This window comes from Odontesthes bonariensis, chromosome 2 (assembly GCF_027942865.1).
Source record: "Odontesthes bonariensis isolate fOdoBon6 chromosome 2, fOdoBon6.hap1, whole genome shotgun sequence".
In the NCBI taxonomy this organism is placed as follows: domain Eukaryota; kingdom Metazoa; phylum Chordata; class Actinopteri; order Atheriniformes; family Atherinopsidae; genus Odontesthes; species Odontesthes bonariensis.
In genome coordinates this window covers 17,982,141-18,002,323 of record NC_134507.1, presented here as the reverse complement: position 1 = coordinate 18,002,323, position 20,183 = coordinate 17,982,141, and the positions used below count along the sequence as shown (strand labels likewise).

At 41.3% G+C, this 20,183-nt stretch overlaps 1 protein-coding gene across 1 annotated transcript; it reads right to left on the bottom strand.

Moving 5' to 3' along the window:
* Positions 1-1,837: 1,837 nt before the first annotated feature.
* On the bottom strand, positions 1,838-19,449 carry LOC142394858 (bifunctional 3'-phosphoadenosine 5'-phosphosulfate synthase 2-like). The gene is made up of 12 exons (XM_075478399.1): positions 19,262-19,449; positions 16,594-16,708; positions 16,249-16,484; positions 15,978-16,116; positions 15,713-15,831; positions 12,893-13,006; positions 12,420-12,531; positions 5,995-6,200; positions 5,663-5,798; positions 3,178-3,446; positions 2,866-3,095; positions 1,838-2,694 (listed from the first exon to the last, which is right to left on the bottom strand). The coding sequence occupies exons 1-12, from the start codon at positions 19,286-19,288 to the stop codon at positions 2,553-2,555; spliced, it is 1,845 nt and encodes a 614-aa protein (XP_075334514.1). The 5' UTR covers positions 19,289-19,449; the 3' UTR covers positions 1,838-2,552.
* Positions 19,450-20,183: the final 734 nt, after the last annotated feature.

Genomic DNA, 20,183 nt, shown 5'->3' with positions numbered 1-20,183 from the left:
TGCTAAATTCCATCCAACAGTACAATAACCTTCTACTGTCAGGCATAAGGTAATGTTTTTGTAGTGGAATGCAGTTCATTAGATTTTCAAAACATAAAATCTTAATCGAACTAAATATTGAGAATATGTAATCTTATTCTAAAAAGGTGACGATAAAAAAATGGAAAAAAACTTTTCTCCCTGAATTAAAAAAACATACAACATTTTGACCTCAAATACAACGCATATTCGGTCTTTGTAGTTATTCAAAGTCACCCGCTCAAAAACAGTTATCATCACAAACTATATCTGAGGCATGAGTTGGGATGCTTTTTCTTTAATTTCTGCTGTTTTCATTATATGGCAACACGAAGGTCGTGTAACGCAAAAAGAAGCCCTTACTAAAAATGTTCCTTTTACATTTTCAGTCAAGATAAAACTTAGTTAAAACCTAAAACTCAAGTTACAATTTAAAAATAAAAATAAAAAACTGGTATCATGAGAACCGAAGAATCTATACTGCTGCATGGACAGCATTGAGCTGATCAAATCAAATTATGAAGAACAGGTGCTTAGGCTTTACAGCACCATATTCTATATGCATACTCTAAATGAAACAAAATGTAACTGTGATTAGACAGAACATCTTTGCAAATGCGTGAGTAATCTTATCTGATTTGAGTTACTGATTTCTGTGATATTATTTCTCAATCCAGTCATACAATCTTCATGACATACATTCCACTATTATGCCATTCCCCTACCCTAATTATATTAATTAACATAATTTAAAAAATAAATCATAGTTTCTTTAAAACTGGCCATTTAGCCGACTAAAAGTTCATTAGTAAACAGTTGATTATCTGTTAATTGTTCCAAATTGTTCGAGTGGTGGATATGAAACATCCATCCATAACTATAACCCAATAAACATCAGTCTAACAATGGATTACCATTCATTTAAAGAAAAAAAAAAGAAACAACAGAACTCGCACAACAGACTTTACCCATTGCTGAACACCCGAGGTAAAACATGATGTGTGCTTTTACACGTCACAGTTGACAGGCGTATATTCTGAATACATGTGAACAGAAATGTGTAAGTATGACACGACATGTTGGATGTTCACAACTTGGAAATTTTATAAAGTACTGAGGGTAGGTCGAATTAGGAATCTGCTTCTTACAGGGGAGAATGCCTCTCCTCATAGAAACACTGATAAAGTCAGGTAAGTCCACGCAATGGACCTACCTGACAGATAATGAGGAGCAAAAATAGTCAGGCCTCGAAATTCACTTAATCATCTGAGCGTTATTTGAGAACATGCCAGGTACTCTATATACACTGTTATAAATCGTCTAGCGGGCAAGGACAATCTTGAGCCAAAACCAGGGGTTTTTCGGTACAAATGTGCACTAGATGTTCGTTTATTTCTTTCTTTTTCACCAGCACATTATCAGAGCTAAATGTGACAGCAGCTCGTCCTAAATCTATCGAGAAGTGAAACTGCTCAGGTTTAACATGCAAGGAAACATGACTGTTACTGAGTCTTGTTTTAATAGTTGAAATTGTTACGATTAGTACAGTTAATGAGCTGAACTGCCATCTCACAAACCCAAGTGAGTTCTTTTTCCAATATTTTTCAGTTTTCTTTCTGTACCAGTTCTTGCCAGCAGATGACAGCATTGTGCTTCTGATGTAATTCAGCCCACCTTCAATCTCAATCTAATAGCATGTGCCTTATGCAAACAGATATTTCATGCCAGTAATATTGCATAACCAGTAGCACACGAACAAAACGAGATTGAGTCATCTTAAAGTTAAAAAGAAAAAAAAAAAAAACTTAAATTCACACTATTCCAGAGTCAAGCTGTCACCAATGATTTATAGTGACAAATGATTTCCTTTATTACTGCAGTTTACACATGAAATCTTTCTAGAACTGCTGGTTTTCATTACAATAATGCACAGGCCCACACACTAACCAAAGAGACATCTCAGTTAAACATCAGCAACTTACATTTTAGAATGAGAATAAAGAGAGAGGCACTTTCACATTACAAAAACAACCATACATCTCACACAAGTAGACATTGTATGCAGGGATAAAATTACAAAGTAACTTTCATTTGGGTCATGTAAATAAACTGGCAGGTTACAATGCTATAAAAGTAAAATCTTCTGTTTTTTTTCATCCTTTAACCTTCAAACATCACAAGTAAATATCATATATCACATGTGTGCTCCTAAACTTGTAGAAATAAAAACAGAATTTTAAGTCAACTTTAAATTATTAAAATACATAGTTTAAGTTAATATGTATATAAACACATTATGGATTTATACATTTTATTGCTTTATAGGAATGTAAAAATGCTTTGACTTATTTAGAGCTTTAGACTTTCAAATTTGACAAAAGGTGAAACCTCCACCCCTTCTAGAGTGACTCATTATTAATAGAAATCAGAGTCTATCCCACCTAAAAATACTTCAAAAGTTAAAAAAAATGTGTACTTTTACAACCAACTTCATTATTTCATAATGTTCAGATGGCAGGCGAGCTTATTGTCGGTCACTTGTTCTTCTGAAGAGAGGTATGGTACTCCACCAACACCTTCCAGGCCTTTGGGGCCATGAAACCGTCGGGAGGGTTCTCTCCGTTCTGAGCCAAGTTCCTTATCCTGGTACCAGAGATGAACTCGAACTCAGAATGACTGAGAGATTAAAGAATTGGGGAGGGCAGAATGGGGTAGGAAAGGATGGGTTATTAGAAGCCAGACACACAAGACCCCTGGATTTTTGGAGCAGGGTCACGTGTCATGGAAGGTTGCTATATTATCACTGCAGTTTTATAACAAAATACCAGAAAATCCCTCTTTACTCACCACTCTGGGCTGTAAAAGTCCATAGCCTTCTTAGTCTTGTTGTAAGCAGCAACTCTGAAGGGGATGATCTCCACAGAAGTGAGGCCCGGGGCCATGGTGAGTACCTTTCCTCCATGTGTGGGCTCATACAAGTCCTGCTTAGTCTCTGGATGAGGCATGCCCGCAGGGTCCCGGCCAACAATGTAAAAGTTTGCTCCAGCAATCATCCTCGCTCTACAGTGCCACTGAACCTGGAAGACAAGCAAGCCGATGTTCAGTCACGAGTGGTTCTGCAGAGCGATCATAACCTCTTACTGAGCCATGACTCCTTACCTCTGTGGGTCCAGCATACATCATAGGAGAGGGGAAAATGGCAACAACAGTGCTGGCAGGATCCAAGATGCCTTCCTCTAAGACAGCAGCATGCTGCCTCATCCTCCAATCTAGAGGAACATCGTCATCTTTGGTCCATCCACCGAGTGGGTGAAGTAGGAGAACTGGATTTTTGTATCCTCGCTCCAGCAGACGCCGCTTGGTGTCCTGCATAAGCAGGGCATGACCATTGTGGACCGGATTACGCAGCTGGAATGCGAATACCGCATCTAAGAAGAACCATAAACAAAGCTCACATAACAACTCTACTTGTCAAAATAGCATCAGTAACACAGTATTGGAGCTGCTGTGTTTTAATTACTGTCACAGCAAACATGCTTATCATGCCCTTCCCGTAACTTAAATGGGTTTGGTTCATAAGTTTGCCATCACAATTGCTTGCAGTTTGTGTTACAGGACTGTATTTTTATTTTTTTTTTTACTGTTAACAAATACAATATAATGAAAAGTCAAAAACCAACAGTCAGTTGATCCTCTTAACAAGTATTGTGTGAGTAGCTTATCGCTTTACCCCACAGAGCTCTGCTGAAGTGTACTGATGTTTTGCATTGAGGGACATAGTTACCATGATTATGAAGGCTTTTGTTTGTATTGGGTCAACGCAAAAACTATTAAATAATCACAACACACAAAATCTGCAAAATTAGTAATAAAAAAAAAAAAAGAAAAGAAGAGAAAAAATGTAGAGTATTTTTAAATCATTAAGCACCTCAGTGTTTGCACAGCTGAGAGGGTGTGGTAGTAGGAAACTATTCAGACAAACTGTTGGTTTTCACCTTTCCTTTGAAAGTTGTTCATAATAAGAAAATATATACTTCTCTCAGCCATAAACCAAATCTTCAATAAAACTCAGTATTGAAAAGCAAAATTTGCTAAAACACAAACTGCTTCGTGGTAAAAATGAAGAAACAATCTTAAAAACTGCGCTCATGTCAAAAGTGAGTGAGGGAGATCGAAATCAGGTGATGATATTTAGTCCTTCATTGTTGTGTGATACTCAGTGATTTCATAGAACACATCACAGACACCATGCAGCTTTGAAGTTACCATTTCACTTTTTCATCTTGTCCTTTGTCAAGTTTTTCTGAAAGACAAACGATGCATTGCTAAATACACTGCCCTCGTGATTGATTTTCTTCACCAGCTGCAATGGATATTTTATTGTGAAACAGAACTGATTGATTCAAACCAGCAGGTGCTGACACAACAACTATCGTTAATTTGCGGAATGGTAATTAAATAATTTTTTTTAACCTCCAGCGTTACTTTTAAAGTAATGCTCGTGCCTACATCATGTTTTTCCTTGTGGGAGATGGGACTTTTCACCTTGGGTAGCTAGAAAATGTTACTTTCTTATGTGTAGTGTGAGAGGGTCTTTTTTTAAGCCACACGTGTTCTACTAACCCTACCCAACTACTTCAGATGCCTGCATCTAAATAGGTTGTTTATAAGGCTAAATAGCATCAGAGCAAAGGTGAAGAAAGAAGGTAAAACAAAATTAAGTGTGAAAAGTAATTGTTCCAAACTCCAAAGGAGACAATAGCCCCTTTCACACTGCGACCCGCTACCAAATTGCACCTTCGACCCACGTCGAGCAATGTGAACGCTTGGCGTGTTGGTGACCCGTGTCGCCTGAAGCCGAGTTCAGGGGGCGTTGCCTAGTGGCAGAGCGTCACACGAAACACATAAAATGCTGGGCGTGTACAATGACGTAGGCACAAGCCATGCGTCGAAGGTAGGGTTAAATACACCTGTCTGCATCAAATTTTTCAAACAAACGATGGCGGGACACCTTGAGATATCGTTTATGCAATTGTATATGTAGTTCATGGAGATGTTACTTTACGGTGCGTGGGAAACCGCGCTCTCCCATCTTTCTCGCCAGCCCTTCCAGCAGAGGTCCATCCTTCACCGTCCCCGAAATGTGGCGGAAAATAAGTCCTCTGTTCGGGGGCTGAGGAGCTCGCGGACCTCCTTGTCTCCCCAGTTGGCCATATTAAAAAATGTCTCCAACTTGATGTAGGCTAAAACAGAGTAAAACTTGTCCTCATCTGTCGCTGTTGTTTTGAATCAGCTGTCCATTCTGTCTTTTAAACTCCTCACGTCACACCCATGTCCGACCCGCGTCGATTGTGTTCACATCAAACTCGGCTCGGCAAAAAGACTAGGGTCCGACGCGGGTCGAAAGGCGAGTCGAGTTGACGCGGCAGCCCGGGTCGGCAGTGTGAACACAACAGCGGACACGCTAAATTCGCGAATTAAACGCGGGTTATTCGGCAGTGTGAAAGGGGCTACTGTCAGGTTTCTTAGTTGAAAGTGGACACCATCTCAAGAACAGCATTGGCTGCCTTGGCTTTCAACAAATTGTACGCCATTTTGCATTCACCTAACTGTTGCTCCTGTATTATATTCCTCATTTTCTAACCTGCTTGCATGGCTTTGAACTTCTGCCTGAGCTCCTGAGGAGTAAGGCGGTACTGGTCGAGTCCATCGTTCCATTTGATTCGCTCCAGCACCTCCAGGTCACCACCAACCAGCCAATCACCACCCTCCATAACCATCTGCACAATATAATAAACATAGTATGTTGATGCTTTTCTGTAACTGAGATATTTATATGTAACTGGGTATCATTGCAATATTATTCTTTGGAAATAAACAAAGTAAGAAAAGTAAGCAGTGTTATAGATACCAAAAGGATGTCGCTGTCTGCAAAAAGTAGACTTGAAAGTACTGTGTTGTGAAGACAAATGTTACCTTAATAAAAGGGTGCTGAGGACAGCTGGTGCCCCACTGTCTGGCGCAGCGTTCCTCCTTGCGGTGTGCGTAGAACTCTGGGTTCCTGAGAATGGCTACACGTGAACCCTGGTACTCCAGAGCTATAGCTGCACAGCCATCCAGCTCCTGTTTCGTCTCTGTGCTAACCGGCAGCACGATGGGCACAGACATGTTGATGGCCCCACCTGAGACAGAAACACAAAAAGAAAAGAAAACAAGCACAGCACACTTTAATCTACGGACTTACAGCAACTGCCAGGGCATATGATTGTGGAGAGGAATAACTTTAATATTTTACATATAAACACAGAGAAAGGTTTGAATACAGCATTTAAGAGTATTCTAAAACCAATCTACAATCGAGAAAAGAGTGAAATGGGTAAAGGGAAATAAAAACACTGCCTAAAAGAAATGGCTTCAATAGTTTACTAAAACTTAAGATAGTTGTTGGCTCAGGGAAGAGCATTCGTCTGCCAGTCGAAAGTTCATTGGAAGAATGGTTGTCTGCTAATAAGAACCTTGGTGATTCAATACATAAAACTCAGAGTACACATAGAAATGTCGTAGGGTAAAATACCAAACCCCACAGTGCTATCGATGTGTCCGTTGGTGTGCGTTTGATAGACTAAGACGTGCTGCATGTGTGTTGCTTGTAGTGTAAAAGAGATTTAAGAGGTCATGCAGACTAGAACAGATATATCTGGCACTGTCTCCAGATGACTGCAGTCCTATAGAGTCATTGTGCGACTGCTTAGAGCGAGTCAAAAAGTGGATGAACCAAAATTTCCTTCAGTTAAATCAAGAAAAAACTGAGTTCATTGTGTTTGGCAACAAAGAGAAGAGGTTTGCTGTCAGTAAACACCTTGAGTCACTGTCTCTAGAAACTAAAGACCAAGTCGTGCCTCGGCGTGCTGATAGACTCAGACCTGACCTTCAACAATCATATCAAATCAGTCACCAAATCAGCCTTTTATCAACTTAGGAACATATCCAGAATTAAGGGTTTCATGTCCCAAACAGATCAGGAGAAGCTGATTCATGCTTTCATCTCCAGCAGACTTGACTACTGAAATGGTCTTCTGACTGGACTCCCCCATAAGAGTCTCAAACAGCTGCAGCTCATTCAGAACGCCGCAGCCCGAGTTTTAACCAGAACAAAGAGATCAGATCACATCACCCCAGTTCTCAAGTCTTTACATTGGCTCCCGGTCAGATACAGAATAGATTTTAAAGTTCTGCTACTCGTCTACAAATCACGGAATGGTTTAAGTTCAGAATACATGAATGACATGCTAGCAGAGTATAAACCCAGCAGAGCTCTGAGATCTGCTGACTCAGGTCAGATAGTGGAGCCCAGAGTTCAAACTGGACCCAGTATAGTAGCTTTTAGCTGTTATGCTGCACACAACTGGAACAAACTACCAGCAGAACTGAAATCAGCCACAACTGTAAGCACTTTTAAATCCAGGTTAAAAACATTTCTCTTTCGGTGTGCTTATGGTTGAGTTTATATCTTTCTTTTTCCCCTCTTCTTTGATTGCTTTTAACTGTGTTTTTAATTTTTATTCTATTTTTTTTCTTTTTAAATTGCTGCTTTATGCTGTTCTTTTAAATGCCTTGTCTTTATGTAAAGCACATTGAGTTGCCTGTGGTATGAAATGCGCTATATAAATAAAGATGCCTTGCCTTGCCTAGAATAGAGGTTCCTAAGTACAGTCCAAATGCCATTGATGGTGGGAATAGAATACAGCTAAAACTATTGACCAGGTCGTTGAAGCAAGACAAAAATTTAGAAGATTGTTGTTTAATGGTATTTAAGTTTAGTTCTGAAAAATGACTATAAGCCAGGAAAAAAACCTTTAGGCTTTTCTGTAAATATAGGACAATGGATTGGTTAGGGTTAGGGTTAACCCTAACCCTATGGAACCCTGTGACCAATTAGTTAAAAAACAGTATTCCATCGCCATAAACTAGCTAAAGAACAATTGTTTTATTTATACCAAAATCACAAATCTTCACTTTTACACTAAATTCTGCTATATTTTAAAATAAATTGTTTTAGGTATGCAAAGTCTTAACAAACAAAATTTTTTTATGAGTGTTGTTGTAAGTGTTTGTGGGAGATTTTGATGCTTGTTGACTGATATTGGGGGCTCCCATTTAAAGCACAGCCATTTTCACAGTCATGATGGATGACAGAGTTCCATTCAGAGCCAACGTGTTCCTGGTCTTGGTTTTATTGAGCCCCACCATGGAAAAAACCCTCTCTGCATCAGCATTTCAGTGTGGCAGAACTAATACCAGTTTGGCAATTGTAGATAGCCTTATTGGGAATCTGTTCATACCAGTCACCTTTGAAAAAAATTAACCACGGAAGCCTAATTGCACTCCTACATATTTTTCATTTTTCATTAAGTTGCTCATGTCAAAGGGTGTGTGCTGAATATTTAGGCCTACTACTCCAACGAACACTTTAATCGGCAGGTAGGCTACTGGGCTTTTACAAGGAGTAGGAAAACTATAGTAACTAATAAAAGATTAAAATAAATGAAGATATGACCTGCTGAAGATCCTGACGGTTCTCTTCCACCTCCAGCTCGTCTACAACTTCTGCACGCATTCAGAGCATAATAGGTTATGTCCGCTGTGCATTCATGGGACGCGTGCTTGCAGCTTAAAGCTATTTCAGACCCGGCAACAAGAAATTCTGTTTTGTGATTGGCTGAGAAATTCTATTTTGTGATTTTCCGATGGGTTGCTAAATCAAGACAGCTGTACCAGAGCTATAGTTCTGAGCTGTACGAGCGCACAGTAACCTGCCATTGACTCGTTTATAGTATCGGCCGTTAGAATTTCTGTGCGACGAAGTTGATCATTTCTCAGCGTGAGAAATGACATGTGTGGCGTGTGAGCGTGTGAACTTGTTGAAATGCGTGTGTCTCACGCTCATTGCGTGAGACTTGAGAGCCCTGTGCATAACCATAGCAACAAGGTGGTTTACAACAGGGAGCAGCTGATTAACATTGGAAAAGCAGAAATAATTCGACAACTGAAGCCAGAAATCCCACTGGAATTGAAAAGGAGGCGTCGTGGATGCAGAGCAGGAGCAAAGAGGAGAGAAAGAAAGAAGAAGTTCAAACCATCTCTGCCATCCGTCATCATGGGCAATGTAAGATCGTTAGCTAACAAGTTGGATGAACTTCTAGCCTTGACAAGGACTCAGCAAGAATATCGGGAATGTAGCATTATGTGTTTTACTGAGACATGGCTGCAGGATCATATCCCCGACTCCAGCGTCTCTCTGCCGGGCTTCCTGACTGTACGAGCAGATCGAGATTTAAAGAGTAGCAGGAAAAGGAAAGGGGGTGGATTGGCAGTGCTTGTCAACAACAGATGGTGTCACCCAGGACATGTTACTGTGAAGAGTCGTCTCTGTAGTCCTGACATTGAACTATTGGCAGTAAGTTTTCGTCCATATTATTTGCCAAGAGAGTTCACCAGTGTTGTTTTGGTGGCTGTTTACATTCCACCCTCAGCTGTTGCCGACACTGCATGTGATGTCATCAGTTCCGTTGTTGCTCAGATACAGACACAACACCCCAATTCTTTTGTGGCAATATCTGGTGATTTTAATCATGCCTCACTCTCTGCTACACTGCCAACTTTTCAACAGTTTGTCAGCTGCTCTACCAGAGAAAACAAGACATTGTTTTCTCTGGTATGAATCCTTGACACAAATGTCAAGGATTCATACATTTCCAAATCAAGACCTCCCCTGGGTAAATCAGATCACAACCTTGTTTTTCTCTGTTCAGCATATAAACCCCTTGTCCAGAGACTACCTGTCACAAAAAGGACTGTTAGAAAGTGGTCACATGAAGCTGAAGAAGCCTTACAGGGTTGTTTTGATGCAACTGATTGGATTTCTCTTTGTAAGCCACATGGAGAGGACATTAATGCCATGACTGAGTGTGTGACTGACTATATAAACTTCTGTGTGGACAACACCATCCCCACCAGAACAGTGAGATGCTTCCCTAATAACAAACCCTGGATCACCAGTGAGCTAAAGGAACTATTGAACAAGAAAAAAAGAGCCTTTAGGGAGCGAGACAGGGAGTTACTGAGGAGTATACAGAAGCAGCTCAAAGTCAAGATCAGAGAGAGCAAGGAGGTGTATAGAAAGAAGCTTGAGAGTAAACTGCAGAGGAACAATATCAGAGATGTGTGGTCAGGAATGAAGAAGATCACAGGCCTCAAGCAGAGGGAGGATCGGATGGATGGAAGTCTGGACAGAGCAAATGAGCTGAACACATTCTTCAACAGGTTCAGTTCAGGAACAAGCTCACCATCCTCCCCTCCTGTTCCCATCCAAAGAGACATCCCACCCTCCTCTGACCCACAGCTTTCCTGTAACATCTCCACCTCCACCTCAGTCATGGATTCTTCTGCTTCCACTAGTTTGTCATCAACCCAATCAGGAGATGCTGCTGTCCCCTTTGCCTCCCCCTCCCACTTTTCTGTTTCTAGAAGTCAGGTGAAGAGGCAGTTGGAGAGACTGAAACGGAACAAGGCTGCAGGTCCAGATGGTGTCAGCCCCCGAGTCCTGAAGGCCTGTGCAGAGCAGCTCTGTGGGATTCTGCAACACCTTTTCAACCTTAGCTTGACCCAAGAGAAGGTACCACTGTTGTGGAAGACATCCTGTCTGGTTCCGGTACCAAAGAAAACCCACCCTTCAGACATCAATGACTACAGACCTGTTGCCCTGACATCCCACATCATGAAGGTCCTGGAGAGACTCCTGTTGACCCACCTGTGTAAGCAAACCAGCACATATCAGGACCCCCTGCAGTTTGCTTATCGCCATGGAGTTGGAGTTGAAGACGCTATCATACACCTGCTTCAACAAACCCACTGTCATCTGGACAAAGCAGGCAGCACTGTGAGGATCATGTTCTTTGATTTCTCCAGTGCATTTAACACAATCCAGCCTGATCTGCTTCGTCTGAAACTCCAGAAGACTCAGGTGGAGGCCTCAACAATCACCTGGATTAATGACTACCTGACAAACAGACCACAATTTGTCAGACTAACCAGGTGATCAGCAGCACAGGTGCACCACAGGGGACTGTACTCTCACCATTCCTTTTCACTCTGTACACTTCAGACTTCCAGTACAAGTCAGACTCCTGTCATCTACAGAAATATTCAGATGACTCTGCAGTTGTCGGGTGTATCAGAGATGGACAAGAAGCTGAGTACAGAGAGCTGGTGGACCGCTTTGTGGCATGGTGTGGGAACAATCATCTCATCTTGAATGTTAACAAAACAAAGGAGATGATTGTAGATTTCAGGAGAAACAGGGTCAGATCAAACCCTGTTTCCATCATGGGAGAAGAAGTGGAGGTGGTTGAGGAATATAAATACCTTGGTGTTCATGTGGACAACAGACTGGACTGGAGACACAACAGTGAAGCCATCTACAAGAAAGGACAGAGCAGACTGTACTTCTTGAGGAAGCTAAGGTCCTTCAAGGTTTGCAGCAAGATGTTGCAGATATTCTACAAGTCTGTTGTTGAGAGCGTCATTTCCTCTTGCGTCATCTGTTGGGGCAGCAGCATTAGAACCAGGGACCTAAAAAGACTCAACAACCTGATAAAGAAGGCTGGTTCTGTTCTGGGGACGACTGTGGAACCTCTGGAGACAATAATGCAAAGAAGGATTTTGCATAAAATCAAGAGAATTATGGACAACCCTGAACATCCTCTCCATGAGACTGTTATCGGAAAACAGAGTCTCTTCAGTCAAAGGCTTCTTCAGTTTGGATGCAAAACGGACCGCTACAGGAAATCATTCCTGCCCACAGCCATCAGCATCTATAATAACTCCTTGATTTAATTGAGCTACATCAACATTTAATTTCCCTCTGGGATAAATAAAGTATTTTTTAATTGAATTTGAATTGAATTAATGAATTAAACAAGAAATGCATTGTGTTTTACATTGTCATACACATTTTGTTGGAAAACTATGAAACAATAACAAAGAAAGTGTGGTGAGAAAATGTGATGTGTTTCTTTGAATATGATCTGATTATCAGCACAAGAATGATCAATTTGTGCAAGTTTGATTTGCTGAGAGTTACTAAATTGGACTGCAGGTGTGTTTGCGTGAAGGAAAATCAACCTGTACCGATGTAGCTCACATTTGACCCTCTGCAGGATGAAGTGTGTGCCGTTACGGGACTTGATGTGTGCACACAGACCATTTCAATAGTCTGACATAAAAATGTATTCATCTGTATCCGCTTTAAACCTCAATCTTCACTGTGCCATGGTTGACTTGAAGGCATAGCCCCGACAGGTTGTAAGAATAACTGAGATGAAAAGGCGGTTGTTTCTCACCGTCCAGCAGGTTGCCGAAGTGCAGGACCTGGAGGAACTCTCTTTCTCTCATAAAGCCCTTCAGAGGACTGGCCCAGCCCTCAGCCAAAACCTGCACCCACTGCAGATCCAACTGTGGACAGAGAATAATTACTCATCAAGAAAGACAATGATGCTGAAGACATTTAAGGTATGTCTCAAATTCAGGAAATCCATGGATTTAACTGTATGTGTGTGTTTGTGTGAGTTCTAAATGTACAAATATGAAAGAAATGGAACAAATAATGCTGGATAGTTGGCAAAGCCAGATGAACTTTCTTCACTCAGGGTATCATTCTGACGTGTCTCTTTTTGACACGCCTGAATTTAGCACAGAAATTAGTGAAATGATACATCGTGAGAGAGAGTTAAATTCAAAGATTGAGTGTTTGAGACAACACTCAACAAAAAAAACTAACAATCCTGGAGGCGGAGGCACTGGAGTGATGAATTACCTTGGTGATGCTGATGGTGGGCAGGGTGTTTGCATCAGCCGAAGCCAGATTCAGCTTGTTCTCTGGAACAAACAGCTCGTTCACCTCCTCCATGATCTCACCTGGCACAATATTCTACATACAAGTACAGAGCGAATTAACAGACACAAAATCATTCACAATTTTAAACAGTTCAATTTAGTGAATATTTCGAAACAAATGTATGCTTGCAGGCAAATCAAACTCCCGTTTTCTGGTTTCCCAGACTAAAGGCACAGAGCTTCCTGTCCTCTTTCTTCTTCTTTCTCTCCTTGAAACTTTGACATGTTTTCAATCAACCATGAAACGGTCTGCAGCAGACCACGAGATCAAAGTTACTATCAAGCGATTAATGTCATTTTACAGTGTGGCTGTTTAACAAGCTGTCCTAATGCTCTGAAATAAAGCGTTAATGCATCTTGAACGTTCAATGAAAGCACCGTGACGTTTTTTTCCCTTCCAGTTAAGACAGTTCATTTTACTTGCCAAAATCCATGTAACGTTTCCAGGGAACTGTGATTGTGACATGCCCTTCACGCAATTGCAGAAGTCTGGCCCCCCCATTTCTAACATCAGAAAATAACAATTCGACAGAAAGGGAAGCCAACTGTGACAAAGAATGAGTAAGCTTACTGTGCTTGTATATACATGTAAGGACTTCAGTTCTTGTTGTAAAAAAGAATCAAAGGTCTGTTTGTTTGCACATTTGTCATTCCACAGAGCTCCCTCTATTTTATACCAGCCAAAAATATCCTATCATCTGTTTGTTCTTCTGACTCTTTTGGTTTGAGCTCTACATTCACAATCCACAGCGCATGGATCTCTCAGTAGCTCACGCAAGTACTATATCTTTAATACACCTTGACATGACAAGTGTAGTACGGCAGCTTTAGAAAACATAGCCGTCATGCTGACGCTGCGGTATTTTAGCCAAGCCCCGCACAATCTAAATGATGGTGCTATAAAAATGTGTTAAAACATTTACTTTCTCAGCAAATTTTCCTCCAGCAGAGTTAGAGCCTTGGCAAACAGCAGCTGCGTCATTTCTTGCGTTTACGATTTGTTTGGAAATTAATTCCCATAACTGTACTCTAATTTGACAATCTATGGTCAGATTTGCACCCGTTGTTCTCAGTTCTCAGACTGTGACAAATACAAACAGTCGGCGCTGGCGCTGTAATGTGAACTCCTTCAGTCTCTCCAAACGGATCTGTAGCTCTTATGGATGTTTACAGTTTAAATAATCCCTGGCTGAAATGGCAGAGAACATATAAACGTTTAGATTCTTTATCATCTTTAAAAGATAATAAATCATTCACAGAAGAAGAAGTTGCTCTTTGTTGCTCAAGTAAAGTCAAGTGAGCATGCTTTCTTTTAATATTCTACAGCAAAAAGGGCTGTTCTGATCCTGTTCTTTTGACCTGTTTTACATACTGTAAAACTGTCAAATTATGAGACAGGCCTCATACGAGCGATTCAATTCGATTCAATTACACTTTATTAATCCCACAAGGGAAATTGTGTTGTTGCTGTATAAATTGTCATCAAAAGTATGCTATTGTTATGGTTAGATAACAAGATTGAATAAAATGAAAATGAGCTGACAAACATTTAGAGAGTTGAAGTGTGGCAGATGGAGGTGAGGTAGAAATCAATGGGTCGGGGTGTTGTTTTTGAAGCTTGGCAATAATTTAACTTAATAAATAAGCTGATAAGTATGCACACTGTGCCAAAAGGTAACGCAGGTGAACTCTCTCAGTGGATAAGATGAACAAACGAGCATTGTAATCACCCCTCCTTCACTGTTACCTATCTTTCTGTTCATAAAGCTTTAAAGCCGAGTAGAGAGGTAGAGTTGTTCCTGTAGCCATGTCTCAGAGAAAAAAATACTATAGTCCTCCTGATGTTCATGTTGCATCCTTGTCAGAGGTCCAGATTTGTCTATTTTATCTGCCAGTGATCTCATTCTTCCCATAATGATTAAGGGAGGAAATGGTTTAAATGTTTCTCTTTTCTTTATCTCTGTGCTTTGGAGTCTTATTTCAGGCAAAAAGAAAGCTCAATTAGCCACTCCCGCATGCAAACAAGTTTCCTGCTGCCGGGGTTATGCATTGTAACAGATAAAAAAAAAGTGACAGAATTACCAGGAATAATCATTCCAGCAGCATAGCCTCCAAACCAGCATAGGAAAGGGTTTTAAAAAATCTGCGTTTTCACAGAAAAGTCCAGAGCTCCTGGTTTGGCCCCATTTGAGAACAAGAACAATTATCAACGACACTTGGTCTTGTGTACTTATGCTTTAGTTTCTTTACGTTTTTTTTTATCTACTTTACATGTTTCCACAAATAAACACCATCTGATGATCCTGGTGTTCTCTGTCTGTGGTTGGCTGTTACAAACCTCTCCCTTCTCATGTTTGAGTTCTCACAGTCGGACATCCTGGATGAACAAGGAACCATACAAGCTTTTTCATTCTCAGGTTCTTAAAGTATTTGTTTTTTAGGGAGTCAGATAGTACACAGTAGCCCCTCCTTGACAATGCTGCACAGTTTTGTTTAAATGAGGATATATAGTGTTATTCTATGTACTGACGAATGTGGCGTATACAAATATGTATTAGCAGTAGACATCACAAAGGAACTGTGTGCTTTGGAACTAACATTAGTATGTACATAGAAAAGTATCCATGACCACAGAAAAATAAACTGACTCTGAAGAAGGCCTGTGTGAGAGACAACAGTGAGTCAATATACTGCAAATCTCGAAGGGAATTTGCAGGGAATGCTGGTTTGTCCCACCCACCTGATCCGTGAGCAGCTCCAACACTTGGTGGAGACATTCATTCACTGAGAGCTCTCCGGTTTTCAGAACAAGCTCTGGTGCCTCAGGACGCTCATAATCTGAGTCAATTCCAGTAAAACCTGAGAACAACATTACAACCGGTTAAAAAACAAAGACGAATGCATTTGATATATGCACATTTTTACGTAGGGTTTGGCAATCCTTGTGAGAGGAGGTGGCTGCATGTGAAACGCTGGGAGAAGGTTTGCTGTCTTGCCAAACATACCTTTAATCTCTCCAGCGCGAGCCTTCTTGTACAGTCCTTTCACGTCCCTGCTCTCACACACTTCAAGAGGAGCGTGGACGAACACTTCAAAAAAAGGTAGCCCAGCACTCAAATGGATTTTCCTGGCCTCATCACGATCCTGTTGAAGAAAAACAACATCAGTTTCACAAAAACTTAAATCAGACTCCTCAGTCTATCAGATTCTGCTTGATAGAGAATGTTTCCAGCTTCATGCACAAATTCGTGGCGGCGATGGTTAACGTTTTCTGACCTTGGTAAAAGGAGAGATGAAACTGGTGATGCACACGAGACCAGCATCAGCAAACAGTTTGGCCACCTCGGCAACACGCCGGATGTTCTCCTCGCGGTCCTCAGCAGAAAAGCCCAGATTCTTGTTCAGGCCATGACGAATGTTGTCTCCATCCAACGAGTAGCAAGGGATGGCGTGGGACACAAGATACTCTTCCAAAGCGAAACTAATGGTTGTCTTCCCAGCCCCAGACAAGCCTAGTGGGTAGAATTAACAGAACAGCAAATTAAACCTTGAATAATAGATGATTCCTACATGGCCAGAAAAATGAGTCGGGTGTGATGATTTAAAACTATGAACATTTACCAGTCAACCAGATGGTGCAGCCCCTGAAGCCTCCCCTGGTACCCACAACCTGTCCTCTCTTGCTTCGGGTGACATGGTGAGCCTGGTACACCACGTTGGTTGATCTGTTGAGATCCTGAAAGAGAAGAAAAGAGGCTCAGACAGATAAAGAATAAGGTTTTTTGGGGGGGGAATTACTAACAGCTGCATGAGAAAGTCCCACATCTGCTTTCTCTGCTCTGCTTCGTTTCTTCAGTCTCACGCCATCTTTCACCAACAGTGACACGAAGGAGAAACACAACTGGAAGGACACCGTTTTGAAGAAAATTATCCAAATTTTCACTAAAATGTAATGATCTCTCCCTCCTCCCATGCCCCACCTCTCTCCCACATTTCATGAAAACAGTTGGGCTGGATGGATTTAGCTGTCAGATGAACAGACAGCACAGACGACATTCCTTCATCGAAACAAAGAAAAATGTTGTCATGGGGACGTACATATGTGTCATATAACAAGTCATAATAGCTCACACAGCTGTGATGTCAGACTCATTTTACAGGCCATGAATGTGATGATGTGGACCAGGCTGGATAAATGAAGCATTGACTTCAAGAGGGGAGGGGTGTGGAAGGGAAGCAATGAAGGGATGGAGGGAGGGAGAGGATTGACCGGACAATGTCTCCAGTGTACTGCCTGCAGCTTGGCGATGATGTGGCAGTGCTCATGCTCCAACGTTGGCACCCATTCACCCTTCTTCTTTACATCCTGAGGCCCATAACCAGTCCAACTGGTGAAAGAGTAGTTTACCATTACTCCACCCAGATTTCTGAGTAAACAGAATTTTGGTCATCATCTGACAGCTTAAAGGAGCCTCCAATCACATACCAACACGGCCTCGATTCTAGCCATTACTGTGACACGTCACACATGCAGGTATATTTCAGTCAAGAATGGAGGACGGTTAATCCATGAATGTGGACTCTGTGAATGACCTTTTGATTAAGACAGTAAACAATATGCATGAGGAGTACAAAGCTGCACTATTCTCTCTAAGAGAGGACTTGCCTTCTCTCTTCCAACTCAGCCTCTCACTTACAACACACCACCTCTTATCTGACCCTTCCTCCTTTGCACTCCTTACTTTCACCACGATGCATTCTGTCAACAATCAAAATCAAGATGCTTTGCATTAATCCTTTATTCACAAGTTTTTTGTTGCAAAGGCTGGAGCTTCATATCGTCGACGTTATTTTATTTGAATCCCTTTCACACAACCTTTTCACTTTTGGAGAACGTGCTCAGCTCTTCTCGTGATCAGTCAGATGGAAATATTTATCCTCTTCAGCCTTCATCCTCTCTGTCAGGAAATCGCAACAGATAAAAGCAGAAATCCGTTGCCAAGGCTGATGCCCCTTTTCCTTTCCCTGCGCTCCACATTTCTTCTGGAGTTTTTATAATAATTCTGACCAGATAGACAGATTTAAAAAAGAAAGAAAACATATCACTGTCTCAGCTCCGTTATAGGAGTCATTTCAATCGAACATTTTGAACTTTCCCAAACTGAGACGAATCATGAACAGACTTTCCTTTTTTAATTAATTTTCTTGAATATCAGATTAGTCATCGGACAACAAAAGGGTTATAAATGATGGCATTTGTTTCCCAAAACACACTAAGACAGGTTTTTCCCAGGTACACAGTCACAAAGGGAACCAGAAAATATGAAGAAATGAAAGAATAACTCACACCAATCAGACATTTATCAACATAGTTGGTGACTAATTGTAATAATACCCACAGATACTATCCACTAAATCGGCGGAATGTCAGAGCTGAAACTGATGATTTCCTTGTTTTCCTTTGGTCACAGTGAGAATTTTACAACTTTAAACTCCTAAAAAGCCAAAACGATGGCAAACCTTAACCAAATAAGAATATTTTTTAGAAACTGGAGACACAAATCATGTCACAATTTTCCACTAAAAGCATCCCAGTTATTGGAATAGTTGTCAAAGAGGCTCCATGCGAGTCTAAATGGAGGAATCAGCATCCCAGTCTTTGCAATGGTGCGCATCTTGGGCGCAAAAGTTTGCGGGTGCACAGTGTGTGGCATTTCAGCAAATTCCTCTCACTTGTCACTATTACAAATCAGTTCATGCTGCCTGTATGACTCAGGATATTGCATGTTCTGTACGTTGTAGAAGTCTTGTGTAACGCCAGTCTGCCGTTTCTCAGTGGCTTCTTTCTCCGCCTCACAAGACACCCTGTGTGAGCCGTGGGTCAGATTAACATGGATATGTTCCGACTACAACTGGCCTATTCAGAGTCAAGGCAGAGTGTGTGGCCACCACACCTGGCTGTAAGGCTGGGGGTACATGAGAGTGAGCAAAAAAAAAAAAAAAAAACGAGCTTTAAAGCAACGTCCCGGGTTTACTTTAAGGTAATAAAAACAAACAGAAAAGATAGCAAATGAACGCTGTTTTCCCCGTGGCTTCAGCAGTAAGAGAAGCGTCCACAGTGGAAGCATTAATATGTGTTAATAAGACACTTATTATACGCGCGTTTAGGAGGAGTCGCCGGCGGCTCATCGCGACTTTGCTGCACTTGAGACAAAGATTTGATGGCTTACATGGTGACTATAAGCATTTCATGGATTTCTCTGTCCCCGTAATCTCCAGATCGACTTACCGTACGAAGCTTTTTCAATCCGGACATTTCGACGGGCCGCTGGACTCCGAGGCAAGGGCAACTTTACGCAGGCCTGGGTGTTCGGGACTTAAGCGAAGTTTTAACCCCCAAACTTTGGGCAAAGTTATTCGGGGGAGGCGAATGGAGGTTTAAAAGGGACTCTCAAGACACGTAGCATTGCACTGGCCCTGCCCCGGACACTCCCTCCTCCTCCTCCGTCTAATATTTTGCATAATTAGCCGTTTAACAGCCAATAATGGCTGTGAAGCCAAGTTTATACTGAGTTAATGATAAATGAAGGATCGCACAAATCCAGAAATAAGTAATGCGCACTAAAATAAACACAACAGTTTACAGAGTTTGCTCAAATGTAACTTGAAAACAAAAGCTCTGACGGTATATTCGGTATATTGTGAAATATGCCAAATGAGAGTGAGAAATGCAGTTTTGTGTCTTAAAACGCCCAATTTACCCGTTTTTTTTTTTTTTTCTGGAGGTGCTGAACACCTGTTACCATTTACATTTACAGGTAATAAGAAACTGAGTTCTGCCAGCATCTCTGCGTCAGACCTGCACCAATAAAAAATAAAAAAGTGCTTTCCAGGCCCGTGGTCGCATTGCAGACAATGAACTGGTGTTACAGAAAGAGACACAACACAACCAAAATGAAAGACAAAAGATGAACAAGCGAAGATATGCGACCAAGAGATGCAAAGTAAAGAGACAGGAAATGACCAAAACGGGACATCAGACAAAAACTGGAACACAAAGAAACCACAAAAAGAGGCATGTGTGACCACCAGAAACAAAACAAGAGAGACACAATAAGCAAAATTGTGTCTCTCCTCGTGCAAACTTGTGATTGTTTTGTGTCTCTTTCAGTTTGGCTGCATGAGTGGAGGAGTGATTTCCAAATCTATGC

Bases quoted from the DNA above. Each gene is read 5' to 3' on its own strand.
- LOC142394858 (XM_075478399.1), bottom strand. From the start codon at position 19,288: ATGTCCGGATTGAAAAAGCTTCGTACG. The intron at 16,709-19,261 runs GTAAGTCGATCT...CTTCTCTTTCAG, and splicing joins GATTGAAAAAGCTTCGTACG to GATCTCAACAGATCAACCAA. The intron at 3,096-3,177 runs GTAAGGAGTCAT...CTTGTCTTCCAG, and splicing joins TGTATGCTGGACCCACAGAG to GTTCAGTGGCACTGTAGAGC.